This window comes from Pongo pygmaeus, chromosome 1 (genome assembly GCF_028885625.2).
Source record: "Pongo pygmaeus isolate AG05252 chromosome 1, NHGRI_mPonPyg2-v2.0_pri, whole genome shotgun sequence".
NCBI lineage: Eukaryota > Metazoa > Chordata > Mammalia > Primates > Hominidae > Pongo > Pongo pygmaeus.
The window spans coordinates 184473845-184488739 of record NC_072373.2 but is presented as its reverse complement, the minus strand read 5'-3'; the positions used below and the strand labels follow the sequence as shown (position 1 = coordinate 184488739).

The window sequence follows — 14895 nt, the reverse complement described above, 5'->3', positions numbered from 1 at the left end:
GTAGACCATTCCAGGCAGAGGGAACAGCCAGTTCGATTGATACCATGGGTCTGTTTCATTGCCTGGGTTTAGGAGTAGGACCACCTAGGAGGCTTCAGGGCCCGGTTTTTACCACTGAGACCCAAACAGGTCTATGCTAAGTGGCATGACATTTGAGTCATGTGCATGGAACATGGATCTCTGGGCTGTCCTCTTATAGAACATAGTAAGAAAAGCTGCTGCTGGTTATTGGTGGGATGGGGAGAAGTGTTTCAACCCTGCCAAACAGAGTATCAGGAATTGTTTGTTTCTGTGTTACTGGCTGGCGCTTTGGAGGATCACATTGGTTTGCAATGTCAAACAAAAGACAGATTGAATTGAACACTAAGGATAGACCCATTGGTCCTACAATTTCACTTCAAACTATCACATATTCCTAAACAGAAGGAATGTGCCAAGCTAGACCAAATACCAAGATTCAAAAAGATCACTCTCTCTGGTTCCTTTGGTTCTCACTATAATGTGTATTTTTTTACTACAGCCATAGCCACAGAGCTGACAGGTAATAGCGGGTATAATGGGGAGAGGGGCTGGGAAACTGCTATGCATGGCCAGACAATATGGTTTGTGATGTTGTGGTTGGTGAAAACTGGTTGTGATAATTCTTCTCTGACTGTGGGTATGAACATTGGGCCTTTCATGTCTTGCAAAGAGGCCCAAAGGGATCTCCCTCTACCTGCTGGAACCAAGGCTCAGAGCTCATATGCTTGGAGGCAGGAATTGCTGAATAGTTCCAAACTTCTGAGCTTAGGGACAAGTCACCCTTATTCCCACAGCTTTGCACAGTCAGGTGACTGCGGTGACCAGTTAGAGGAAATAGAGGCATCATGTGGTGGCATTTCTTCCTGACTCTGGTGGCCCCTGCTGTTCATTATACAGAGAAATAGCTGCCATGCAACTGGTTTTCATTTCTATCTAAGGGGAGGAAAACTCACGTGTACAAAAGTGTATTTGACAAGGGTTTGGGAAATCCATCCCTGAGTTATACCTGTCTCATCTTTGCTGAGCTGTTTCCTGGAACTGACTTGCTTTATTGTATGGTGCTCCCAGGACCCAGCAAAGAGGTCAGAGAGAACATCATGTCTGAGCACCTTCCTGGACATGTCTGAACCTCAGAGACTAGGTTCCAGCAGAGTTATAGCCTATATGTGCTGCTGCCAGGGTGGCATGAAGTTTGAGTCATGTGCATGTGGCATGGAACCTGCGGCTCACCCCTTACAGAACAGAGTAGAAAAGCTGCTAGGTATTGGTGAGGGTGGGGAGGAGTGCTTCGAAGGGAGAAGCCCTAGCAAGATTTATTTCTTTTTGCTTGTTCCTCTCCCTGTCCCTGCCGTAACCATGAATCCTTGAACAAACCACCCAAATCTCAGGATCTTAGTGTTTTCTCTGTAAATTGTAATATGAACTTATAAAGATCCTCCATTGCTGATAGTCTAAGGTTCTGTGAGTAACAGCAAAAAAACTTTGTATCTAACTTCAACCAGAGCAAGCTGTACCCTTAAGCTCTACAAAAAAGAATACACCACATCCCACAGTCCAGGCAAAGAATCACACGTTCATATTATAAAAGTTTCAAGCTAGATCTCTGCTTGATCTTTCCCCTCTACAGTAAAGCAAATAACTGTGGCGGGGTGGGGGGGGGGGGGGTGGGGGCGTGTTTTGTTTGTTTATTTTGATGAGAGCTGTGGGGAGCATCCTTTTGAGAGCAGCAGGAAGCCTCCCCCAAAGTCTCATATACAGCTAAGGGTATGTCACCTCCCTCTTCTTTCATAAAGTTACTGTCACTCTTCAACACACATTCCCAAATATTGGTTTTATGAGTCCTAACGGCTCCTAGGCAGCCTATAACTATTTCCCATTGATTAGCTCAGTTCAGACCCAGATGGTGGCCCACTTCCTCCTGTTGTCAGCCAGTGGCCTGGGGAAGACCAAAGAGCCCTTAACATGGAGCCTTCACAAATGGAAATAGCTGCATTTCAGTGGCAGTTCTATCTTGTAATGTTGCCTATAGCTGGAATCCTCTGTCATTGTTTCTATGAAAGTAAGTTGAGAGTATGAAAATATATATTCCAAAACCACAGTATTATATGACAGATGTTCTTCTGTTATACAAAGTTATGGACTATTTTATAGTCAGAGATGTCTGTCTTTGCAGGGAAAACAACAATAAGCCCTCTGTAGGGGAGAGATATAAAAGCATGTACTAGACTGAGCAGTAATGTCTTAAGGAGGAGCCCTACAGTGAATCAACTGCCCCCAAAATGCTGATGAACAGACAGGCAGGTCGTGGGTCAGGGTGTAGTCCTGCAGAAACTGCCTAATACTTTTTCTTGCATACAGGACTGATGGGCGGCGCTGGTCTTTGGCCTCTTTGCCCTCTTCAGGATATGGAACTAACACTCCTAGCTCCACTGTCTCAGTAAGTAGCCAAATCTGTGGCCATACTTCCTTCACCCTGAGGAAGTACTTCCCTTTGGGTTATCTAGTGTTACAAAATGGTTCTCAACTTTTTCTCCAAAGTCAAACTCAGAGAGGTTGCTGAGAGATGATGTTGGGTGCAACAGAGGGCTGGGGCACCTTCCCAACCATAGCCACCTCCATAAGTGCCTTTGGAAAGGATGACCAGTGCCCTTTCTGGGAATCAGTTACTTCTAGTGGAGGCAGAGGAGAGCTTGAGGATGAACTTTTGCTTTGACAATGAGACCACCAGATATGGGGATTCTTAAGCATACTTCCCCTACTCCTCCATCCTTATTTCTAGAACTGGAACCAAGAGCAGATCACCTTTCTCATATCTGAAGCACTTGGTAGACTCTCCCCTCTTTTTCACCTTTTTCTTTCAAAAAAGAAGGGAAGAGTGATTGTTATTTGATACCCAAGTTTGATGCATATGAAGCAAAAAGCTGGACCTGTCTCTAAAACGTTTATTTCTTTTGGAGAATGTTTTAGCCTAAAACACAAAAGCTGTACTAATTGCTGCTATGCACAATTGACCCTTAAGTAAGCCCTCATTGAGCAACTTTTTTTTTTTTGAAAGAGTGTCACTGTCACCCAGGCTGGAGTGCAGTGGCACAATCACGGCTCACTGCAGCTTCAACCTCCCCAGGCTCAGATGATCCTCCCACCTCAGCCTCCTAAGTAGACTGGGACTGCAGGGGCATGCCCCCACCCTGTAGCAGGCTAATTTTTTGTAGAGAGGGGGTTTCATCACGCTTCCCAGGCTGGTCCCAAATTTCTGGGCTCAAGTGATCCATCTGCCTTGGCTTCCCAAAGTGCTAGGATTACAGGTGTGAACTACCACACCCAGCCGAGCAACTTTTTATTAAAACCACAATGACAAGGTTGGCCAACTTTTTCTATAAAGAGCTCAACGGGGAGTAAATGTTTTAGTCTTTGAAGGCCATACAGAAGCAGGCCGTAGACCTGCTGACCCCATCCCCATTACTTGCAGCATTCTTCAGGTCTTCCCTGCTCAGTGCGCCTTTATTCCTCAATCTCGAGCTGGGAAAAGGAGTACATTTCCTCTTCCAACCTAGATATTACTATCACATTAATCCAAAGATGTCACTGGTCTTTGGCAACTGTTAAGTTTAAGATCTTTCTCTAATAAACATTCCCTTTCCCGGGCCAGGCGCAGTGGCTCACACCTGTAATCCTAGCACTTTGGGAGGCTGAGGCAGGCTGATCACAAGGTCAGGAGATCGAGACCATCGTGGCTAACATGGTGAAACCCCGTCTCTACTAAAAATACAAAAAATTAGCTGGGTGTGGTGGCACGCGCCTGTAGTCCCAGTGTCTCAGGAGGCTGAGGCAGGAGAATCGCTTGAACCCAGGAGGTGGAGATTGCTGTGAGCCGAGATCATGCCACTGCACTCCAGCCTGGGTGACAGAGCAAGACTGTCTCAAAAAAAAGAAATCCCCTTTCCCATAACTCTTTACTCAAACAAGTGATTTTTTTAGAACCATCTATGTGTAAATATTCCTTTTCTGCAAATTTTAATAGACTTAACTCATTGCTCCAGCTTATTAGGATTCTTTAAAATACCAGTTTTGCCCACTGTAGTTTACATTGCCTCACTAGTTTCATGTTAGCTATAGCTGGTAAGAATACTTTTTGCAACTGTGATCCAACTCATTTATTAAAATGTGGCCAAGAAATAACCCTGTGGAGACATCTCACTAGCTGTTTATAACTTCATGTATTATAGCATTCTATGAGAGAAAATGTGCACTGTTAGCCAAAAAGAAATGCTGATTTCTCACTTGTTTATTGAGCCTGTGACAACAGAGTTATCGCAGTGTGGTGCTTTAGCTTTGATTCTTAAATGGATTTAGATATTTAAACCTTGGCTCTGGGAGCAGTAGCTCAGGCCTATAATCTCAGCACTTTGAGAGGTCAAAGCAGGCGTTCCAAAAGACCAGCCTGAACAACACAGCAAGACCCTGTCACTTTAAAAAAAAAAAAAAAAGCTGGACATGGTGGCATGCACCTGCAGTTTCAGCTGCTTGGGAGGCTGAGGCATGAGGATCACTTGAGCCCAGAAGTTTGAGGCAGCAGTGAGCTATGATAATGCCACTGCACTCCAGTCAGGACAACAGAACAGAATCCTGTCTCTAAAAAAACAAACAGGCTGGGCACGGTGGCTCACGCCTGTAATCCCAGCACTTTGGGAGGCCAAGGCGGGCGGATCACCTGAGGTCGGGAGTTCCAGACCAGCCTGACCAACGTGGAGAAACCCCATCTTTATTAAAAATACAAAATTACCCGGGCATGGTGGCACATGCCTGTAATCTCAACTACTCAGGAGGCTGAGGCAGGAGAGTCACTTGAACCCGGGAGGCGGAGGTTGCAGTGAGCCAAGATCGTGCCATTGCACTCCAGCCTGGGCAACAAGAACGAAACTCTGTCTCAAAAAAAAAAAAAAACAAAAAACAAACCCCCGATCATTGATCAGTTTGGTAAATAGAACTTGGGCTGACAGTGTTTAACTTGCCTGTTCTCTTTGTCAGTCTTGTCAGGTAATGGGGGGGAGTTCCCTGATCCTGGGGCTGAATGGGTGCTTCAGCATTAGCTGCGCCTGTAGAAGTCCTGTGATAGCCGAGCACCCTCCCTCAGATGGCCTATTGAGATTGGCAGTGTTGTTGTGAGGAATCCTCAGTCACTGAGCCATGTTTAGAATTCATGAGTGTTTTCAGGCCAAGCCTAATCTTCAGGTCCAGATGTAAAAGTAATTTTCTTCCCTGCTGGATTTTCTTGCCTGCTGGACATCAGGCCATAGTTGGTCTGCAGGCTGTAGTTTGCTAACCCCTGGCATAATACATTGGCCAGCTTGAGTGAGTCTGGGTGCAGCCTTCACAGCACCAGCAAAGGCACTTCTCCTCCAGATGACAGCCAAAAGGAAACATTGCTGAGCTGCCCCCAGGGTGGCACTCTCAAGATTGTGGAAGGGAGAACTTAAGAGGATGTTATTTGCAGCTGGGTACACCTAAAACATGTCCCAAGTGAGAAAGCATGATTTATTAACTACTTTTGCAGTTCTAAAATTCCATGAAGGTCTGGGCCCAACTCCCTGCACAACTCTTGAAGGACTCCAGTATATTGAATTCGTCAGGGCTGAGGGCTCTGAAGGGCTGGAGAAAAATAGGATCAAGCACAGGCAAGGCTAAGGGAGTAGGGGAAAGAAGACCTGCTTTGGGTTTATAGTGACTGGGAAGTTCCCTGACCATTTTCAGTCCTTCCCCATTCTTGGACTGCTCTGGGACATGTCTTTAATGCCACTTCTTAATGTTTTCCCCTCTAGTCATCATGTTCCTCACAGGAAAAGCTGCATCAGTTGCCTTTCCAGCCTACAGCTGATGAGCTGCACTTTTTGACGAAGCATTTCAGCACAGAGAGCGTACCAGATGAGGAAGGGCGGCAGTCCCCAGCCATGCGGCCTCGCTCCCGGAGCCTCAGGTGAGGGTGCTCTCTGCCCACTGTTCCAGTGCATGTGGATTTCAGCCTGTTTGCGTAGCACAGAGGTGGGCACACTTATGCTATAAAGGGCCAAGACAGTAAATATTTTTAGGCTTTATAGGCCATATATCTCTGTCACATTCCTCAACTCTGCTGTTGTAGTATGAAAGTATCCACAAATAATATATAAACTTTATTTACCAAACAAACAAAAAAAAAGGTAGCAGGCCATAGTTAGTCTGCAGGCTGTAGTTTGTTAACCCCTGGCATAATATACTGGCCAACTTGAGTGAGTCAAGTTCAACAAAGCCCAAGCTATTTTTGGCTTCAGGTACAGCTCAATCCATCACCCCAGGAGGTATTTTACAATACTGTCAAGTGGTCCCTCTCTTTTTCTGTTTAAAGGTAGTTAGCAGCAGAAATATACTTTAGATTATATCTGGTAAAAGGAGAACAATGGTATCGTCAATTCTGATGGTTATCTGGCTCCAGAACCCATTGGCCCTGGGTGTATGATCTAGGCCAGCTAAAAAAGTTGCTGCTGAAGACAGGTTGCTGGCGTGGGGAAGAAGCCCATTTCAAAAGCAGAATTAAATGTCCATTTGAATATGTCTTTATTCTGTGAATCACCTGGGCACATCTTCATCAAACCAAACTAACCTTAACAGCTGCTGATTAATTTTCGATTCTCTTTGGCATTAGCTGGTAAATCAGTGCCAGAATTTTAGGTTAAGGAAGGTGATGGAGATTAAAATGAACATGACTTTAATGACCGAGCTCAGTTTTGCAGGGTCCCTAAGAAGTAATGAATTGGCTAAGATGTGCAGGGTAGGATCCCAGAGGAGCAACAGTTCCTCCCAGAAAGAATCCCCTCGGGTAGTGCTGGCACTGCACCAGGAGTGTCAGGGAGTAAGCTGGGCCAGACCACAATGACTGGTTCAGGTTCAGAGACTGATGAAGATGGCACCTGAGGCTTCAGTGCAAAGGATCAAGCATACAAACGAGCAGGTGTGAATCTCCAGTGCCTTTCTCTGTCTCACAGAGGAACACCTGAGTCTTGGTGTTCTCAACAACCCATACACAGAGAAGGGTACCTTTTAGGCCAGTTGAGATTGAGAGGCCCACAGTGATGCTCAGAGAAATCCCTGCTATATTACTCTTAAATCGTTGGTAATGTGCAGCAGTATAGCAGGCAAAACATGGCACATTCCAGGGAAGAAAGACAGAGTGGGACAGTTGTGAACCTAGCACATCTGGGATCATGTGTCAGGGGCAGTAAACTGGGCAAGACCCACATATCCATTCAACTGTGTGGCTCCAACTTTGAAATTTTTTAAGGAGATATAACAACACATGAGCCAGAGGGGGAGATTTAGGTTATCAGGGAAGATAATAAATTAAGGCAGAAAACATACCGGCTGCCTTCAGTAAATGACCCAGATGTATAACTCACAACAGTCTGGACTGGCCTCATTCATCCCCAAGTTAGGTCCATGCCTGCAGCTAGTTTGGAAAAAAATGTACGTGTGCACCATCTCCCTTTGGTTGCTTTGGTAGTTTTTTTATTTGTTTTGTTCCCAAGAATATGCTGGGGCACACCCAACCCTATTGACCAAAACTAAGAGGACACAGAGAATCCTACTCCGGGGGAGGTTATCCTGGGAAAGCCACCAGTACGCTTAGGAGTAAGTCCTTTTCTAGGTCTTTCTAGCCTGGAAGAGATCTTTGTGAAAACCAAGCCTAACTCCATATAGTACCATTTTGAACTGAACAAGGTATACTGGAAACTCCAGGAATAAGAAAGGCTCTGGAACTCAGTACCCATTAAAGTGGGAGTATGTAGCTGCTGAAGACGGTGGGAGGGGCAGGGTCTCTGGAGATGGCCATCTTTCTTCTTGATAGTTCCATAGCACTAAAGTAACACAATCATTTCTTTCTTTTTTAGTCCCGGACGATCCCCAGTTTCCTTTGATAGTGAAATAATAATGATGAATCATGTGTACAAAGAAAGATTCCCAAAGGTAAGGATCCATTTAAAAGGAGAGTGGCAATACCCCTCAGGGTGGCTGCCTACAGCCAGCCCCAATGGGAAGACTCTGGAGTGAAGGAATGAAATGCTACCTCCAGAGATAACCAAGAAGAAGAACAGAAAGTCAGCCAGGAGGCTGTGGACACAGCAACAAGGGCTTCCAGACTGCTGGAGAAGGAGACAGCAGGAAGCTATGAGTTTGGGAACTGTATTTGCAGAGCCTTTATTTCTTTACTACCCAGAAGTAGAGTTATCCAGAGGGGAATGTCAGAAAGGTATCCCACCATATATTAAAGAGGAAAGAAAGAACTGGAGGCTTTACTTCTCACTGTGCACATGAGGATCCATGAGTCAGGGTTCACTCATTACAGGATTTGCCCTCTGGTGGCATATTCATTTGATAGAGATTTCTTAAGCAGCACCTCATTACCAGGTGTCAGAGAGTACACAGACAGAAGTAGGCTGCACTGGCAAGAAGGCCAGAGAGAGCAGTAGGAGTGGGAGACAGATCTCAGAGTTGCTTGCTAACATCTGAATTTTCATTTTCAAGCAGGAAAATGCTGAGGGAGGAAAGTAGGTTGTTATCCTGAGATAGCTGAGAAGTAGCATTCATAACTCTGCTGCTTGGCGGTGAACCTCCTTGTATATGGAACTAGGATCTTGTTTCCCGTTTGCATGTCTCTTTTTGTTAAGAGATGGAGTCTTGCTTTGTCACCCAGGCTGGAATGCAATGGCACCATCTCGGCTCACTGCAACCTCTGCCTCCGGGGTTCAAACAATTCTCCTGCCTCAGCCTTCTGAGACGCTGGGACTACAGGCATGCACCACCATGCCCGGCTAATTTTTGTATTTTTAGTAGAGACGAGTTTTGCCATGTTGGCCAGGCTGGTCTCGAACTCCTGACCTCAGGTGATCCACCTGCCTCAGCCTCCCAACGTGCTGGGATTACAGGCATGAGCCACTGTACGTGGCCACATTTGCCTGTATTTTTCAACACCACATGCCTGTATGCTCTGACCTGGCCTCCTGAAGATAGGCCCTGTTCCTGACTGAGAGGGGATACTGGACTGCAGAACCTGTGCCCTGTGGTCTGTGCTTTCCAGCTTTGGAGTGGGCACTAGACAATAAGCATGAAGAAGGAGGCAGAACAAACACCTAGGAATTCATTTTGACGTATATGGTGTTTACGAAGTTTGGGAGTATATAATGTTGAGAAATGTATCTCATGCTTGTCCTCCTCCTCCTTGTGTGTTAGGTGTTTTTGTAGCATTGGATGTTTGTGTTTATAGGCATGTTTCCAGTTCCTTCCTATAGGATGAACTATTGTTGGAGAAAATGTGTTAAGATTCCTTTACTTCTTTCTGCTCTACTCCCACTTTTTCACCCTCTTCCTCTTTCATTCTCCATGTAGACACACCACATATATATGTATGTAGGTATACATTTGCCTAAACACACACTGGAAATCAGAAATCACCACCTGGTAGCAAAAGAAATAAGGCAGAGTTTTAGATAGGCAGCTAAGAACTCATTCACAGATGTGTATCTGTCATTTTGACATGACTGTGTAGTTAGGTCCCTAAGAGGTTTGGAGCCAGACCTCCATTCTCCTCTGCTGGGGATCCAGGCCAGGGTCATGTTCCTATCCACAGTCCCCTCATTCCAACTCACCATCTGTGACCAGACAGGTTCACTAAGCAGCTCTCCAAGCACATGCCTAACTCCCTTGGGTCCTAAGGTTAAGTAAGAGGATCCTGAGATAAATGAAACTCTCTCTCACTTAACGAACTTCCCAGTTTAGAAACCAGCAGTGCCCATACACTAAGTTTACACAGTTGGGAGGTCCAGTGGAAGAACAGAGGAATGGAAACCCATTTGCCTGGGGAAATGAAAGACTTCCCAGAGGAGACACAATATTTGAACTGAGATTAGAAGGAGAATTAGGAGTTTGCCAGGCAGGCTTGGCAGGGTCAAAAAGCCACATACAGGGAACAGCATAAACAGACAGGCATGAAACAGCATAGTAAAGAAGGAAGATAGCAAACACTTGTGTGTCCGTACAGCAAAAGAGCTTGCCCTGGAGGGAGTTGGGCGAGATGGGCAAGACCAGGTGAAAGAGGGCCTTGAATATAAAGCTAAGGCATCTTGAGTTGACTTGACTTGAAGGTGATCTATTAATGTCTTCAGTTATCATGTTTCCCAAATGCAGTGTAAGGAAACCAGGATCAGAGGGAGCCCATTATTTTGCTGTTTCCAGGTCCTTCAGGCTTAGCTCCAACTGAGCTGGAACTAGAAGGGAAGTGTTTCTTTCTTGCTTTTCTTCCCAGGCCACCGCACAAATGGAAGAGCGACTAGCAGAGTTTATTTCCTCCAACACTCCAGACTGCGTGCTGCCCTTGGCAGATGGAGCCCTGAGCTTTATTCATCATCAAGTGATTGAGATGGCCCGAGACTGCCTGGATAAATCTCGGAGTGGCCTCATTACATCACAATACTTCTACGAACTTCAAGAGAATTTGGAAAAACTTTTACAAGATGTGAGTGTCCTTCTGCTGGGGTTCTGAAAAAACCTCCACCTGGTATTGGATTCATAATCCCAAGCTAAGATCAGGGCATTAGTGGTATTCTCAGTCTTCACAGACTGCTTGTTACTCACCCTCAAAGGTAGAGCTGAGGGACTTAGATTCCTCCTCAGTCCCCTGCAATACTGAGAGAAGCGTGCTTGATATCAAACGAAGTCACTTCTGTTCCTTTTCTAAATCCAAAATTGTATTACTTTGTTGTATTACACGAAGCTCCACCATGGGTAGTAGTCGTAAGTATTTGACTACAAGGTTTGCTACCCAAAGCCAAAAAGTGGCTCCAGTGGCTGTGACGGGCTTTCTTCTACTGGAAATACTGGTTTAAGCAGAGCCTTCAGACTGTTTATCCTCAGCCAAGGGAAAACAGGTATGAGGCTTGCACGATGGGTTTAGCCATTTGCATGGTGAGAAGTTCTCTAGTTGTGACTTCCATGTTTTGAGACCTGATCCTCCCTGGTGTGAAAAAATCTCTGGGAGGCTAAAGGTAAAGTAATCTAGAGATGGCCAAGACCAAAGCACATGAGAGTTCTTAAGCACTGCTTCCTGCACGAGCGCTTCCTTTGCTATCAGCCTCTTGATTAAGGTGGCCAGATGCCATCTCACTCAGACCACAGCGGCTCCATGTTATCCATTAATATAGTTTGGGAGAGAGAGGATGTGCCTGTCCTCCCAGAGCTCATCACGTCACTAGAAAATTTCCCAGTCCAGAACCCCTTATTACCTCCAGACCAAGACCTCTCTCTCTGGAGTAGTACCAACTGAACTGAGGGTCCAGGGCTAATGATCAAAAGGACATCAGTGTGTTTGTCTAGAAATAAGAAGGAGCAGGGAGTTTAAACAAATTTTCAGAGAACAGTTGAATCTAGAGAAAGGGTGACTAAAGATGATCGTGATTATTGTTGTCAAGTAGTGGAAAGTTTCTCATATATAGAAGAGAGCAGATTGTTCTTAGTATCCCTGAAAGACATAATTAGTCCAGTGGGCAGAAGTTACAGCGAGAAAGGTTTTGATTTAATAGGTGAAAAAGTAGTTCCTTCTACAAAAATATCTTTTTGTGATTTCAAAAGAAATACTTAAAATCAAACATTGTAGAAGTATAACTTTAGAAAGCCAGAGTCCCATGAAAATCACTGGTAGCTGTTTGTTTCTGTTCAAGAAAAACTTTCCGACAGTTTTCCAGCAATGGAAAGGGGTACCCCAGAGACATATAGGAATCAGGGATTACTGCATCAGGTAAAGGATTAATGTAGAGTAACTTCCAAGTTTCCTGGTACGTTTAAGATTTATCTTCTAAAATGCTAAAGTCAGAGCCTTGCCCAAAACCTTTAGGCATTTTCCCAGACTGACTGCTTGTACGGTTAGGTTGTTTGATACAATAGGAAGAGCACTGAATTTGGAGCCAGTTTGTTCATCTGTTCCCTAATTTGTGAAGCCCTTGGAATGCAGAAAAGAATTCAGTGCAGGCTCTATCTTAGGGAATTTGCCATCAATGGGGTTACAGACCCATCAACATGTACTTAATAAAAATAACAGTTATTACTACACTGAATAACAGTTATGACTACACTGAAGTGAGAGATGTGAATTCTCTCACTTCCACTGACTACAATACAATGTGATTGATGAGCACTAGAGATAAGTAGGTTCTGAGCACAGAGGAGGATATGCTGACTCTTTGTGGAAAGTTCAGGGAAGGCTAGATCTTAACAAACAGGTAGGAGTTCACTGAAGCTAGGAAACAGCATAAACAACCTCTTGCTTGGGCACAGTGGCTCATGCCTGTAATTCCAGCACTTTGGGAGGCCAGGATGGGAGGATCACTTGAGCCCAGGAGCTTCAGACCAGCCTGAGCAACAAAGTGAGACCCCCTCTGTACACTAGCCAGGTGTTTCACCATGTTGGCCAGGCTGGTCTCAAACTCCTGACCTCAAGTGATTGCCCTGCCTCGGCCTCTCAAAGTGCTGGGATTACAGGTGTGAGCCGCTACACCCGACCAGCTGGCAGATGAATTTGAAGAGTTGAACTGGGGGCCAGATGCTGAACGGCCTTGTGAGGAGCTTAGATTGTATCATGAAGGCAGTGGGTATCATCCAATGTGACAAATTGAAAAATGACTTGATCAGATTTTAGAATAATAAAAGTCAGTAACATTTATGGAGCATTTAATACATGCTAGACACATTACCTCATTTAATTTATCTGATTAAATCTTCACAACCCTGTAAGGAAGGTACTTAATATTATTTCCTAAATTTACAGATAAGGAAACTAAGTTAGCTCAAGATAACTGATTTTTTTAAGTAGCAAAACCAGGACCCAACCCAGGTTTGGCTTATTCCAGAGCCTAAGATCATACATTTTCAAACAGTCAACAAACATTGACTGACATCTGCTGTATAGGAGGCATTCTGCTAGGCTTAGCATTTGAGGAAAGAAAAAGGGCCAGGTGTGGTGGCTCACTCCTGTAATCCCAGCACTTTGGGAGGCTGAGGCAGGCAGATCACCTGAGGTCAGGAGTTCCAGACCAGCCTGATCAACATGAAGAAAATCTATCTCTACTAAAAATACAAAATTAGCTGAGCATGGTGACGCATGCCTATAATCCCAGCTGCTCGGGAGGCTGAGGCAGGAGAGTCGCTTGAACTCAGGAGGCGGAGGTTGCGGTGAGCCAAGATCATGCCATTGCACTCCAGCCTGGGCAATAAAAGTGAAACTCTGTCTCAAAAAAAAAAAAAAGAAAAGAAAAGAAAAGAAAAAGACACAGAGCCTCTTTACTCACTAGGCCCAGCAGTGTAGCTGTAGAGACAGACAGCTCATTATGAAACAGCATGACAGTACCATGTGGTATGCATGAACAGCCAAGAGAACATGTTAAAGACAGCAATTCTTTTTCTTCTCGTGTGTGTGTGTATATGTGTGTTGGGAACAGGAGACAGGTTTTAAAAGAATAAATGGGATTTCACCAACTGCTCAACCTTTCTCTTCATTTCATAACCAATACTTTAAAAGAAGAAAAGTCCTCATTTACTGTTTTTCTTTCCTTGTATCCTATTTACTACTCAATCTTCTGCCTTCCAGTTTCCCTTCCCACCAGTCTACCAAAACTGTTCAGGCAAAATTCACCAAGGAACTCATTGGCCAGTTGCCAAATCCTGTGGCCACTTTCAGTTCCCATCTTCTGCCACCTCTCTGTGGAGCACAGTGACTACTTCCTAAACTTCCTTCCCCAGTTGTCAATTCACTGTTCTCACCAGTCTTGCTGCCTCTTCACAAGTTCCTTTGCTGCCCACCTCTTCCTACTGGTGTGTCACAGGGCACCATCCTGCATGCCTGGTCTCCCCTTTCTCCTTCCTCCACTCTGTCTCTGATGTCTTGCCACCTGCTCCCATGTCTTCAGTTGTCATCTCTACGCTGAGGACTCCCACATGTGGCTGCCACTCTTACTGTTCACCTGAGCTTCAGATCAGTGCACCCAGCTGCCTGCTGGACTCCTTCACTTTGACTTCCCCATATTGGTTCTTATTCTTTGGTTGCATGTAATAGAAACTGACTCAGAATAGTTTAAACAGTAAAGGGAAACATTATAACAGTAAAAGGGGTAGGTCTTAGAGAATTGAAGCGAGGGATATAACCAGGCCTTAAGAAGGAACCAAAACTAGAAACCAGAAGCTCCAGGAAGCTCAGGAAGTCTTCATTCTTCCTTTTTCTGTATGCATCTTTTCCTCTATTTCCATGGTAGGTATGGCCATCCCTTTCCACAGTTCTTAAACAGTTCGGCCACACTGACGTTAACAATTGTCTTTCTATCCTTTTTTAAATTCCTAGGAAAGTGATCCTCTCTGGTCAGCTATTAGAGGTGGGAGGGAAGGTGCAGACACACAGTACAAATGTGGCTCCTAGAAACCAGAGCGGTTCTCAGGAAAAAAAGAGAAAGGCCCATGGGCCAAGCAGATACCCAAGAGACTCTCATGTAGGTGCCTGAAACTCTACCCGCCCGAAACTGAGCTTATCTTTTCTGCCTAGCTGTTCTCTAAAACCAAATGCAGTACATTCTTTACCTATCACCTAAATGGCTTCTTATAGTTACTATTTCACTTATTCATTGAAATTTTCCTAAAATTGAAGTTGTAGTTGCCTTCTGTTCATGCTTCTTTCACCCCTTATCTGCTTCTGTAGTAACCCACGTCTGTCCCCTTGTCTGCATTCTTCTGCCTTGACCTATGCCTTTTTCATCTGAATTATTAGAGTTGCCTGCTAATGGGTTTTCCTGCATTTAGCCTTGCCCTCTT

General features: G+C 44.9%; 1 protein-coding gene across 11 annotated transcripts in view; it reads left to right on the top strand.

Moving 5' to 3' along the window:
* Positions 1 to 14895, top strand: part of MAST2 (microtubule associated serine/threonine kinase 2) — a 231660-nt gene that overhangs the window by 199778 nt on the left and 16987 nt on the right. For 7 of the 11 annotated variants that reach the window (XM_054489581.2, XM_063665162.1, XM_063665154.1 and 4 more), the window contains 5 exons: positions 521 to 541; positions 2380 to 2458; positions 5841 to 5995; positions 7941 to 8016; positions 10352 to 10561. In XM_054489581.2, coding sequence (XP_054345556.1) covers positions 521 to 541; positions 2380 to 2458; positions 5841 to 5995; positions 7941 to 8016; positions 10352 to 10561 — 541 coding nt within the window. The remainder of the gene's footprint in view (positions 1 to 520; positions 542 to 2379; positions 2459 to 5840; positions 5996 to 7940; positions 8017 to 10351; positions 10562 to 14895) is intronic. The other 4 variants (XM_054489601.2, XM_054489590.2, XM_054489571.2 and 1 more) reach the window with 1 other exon arrangement.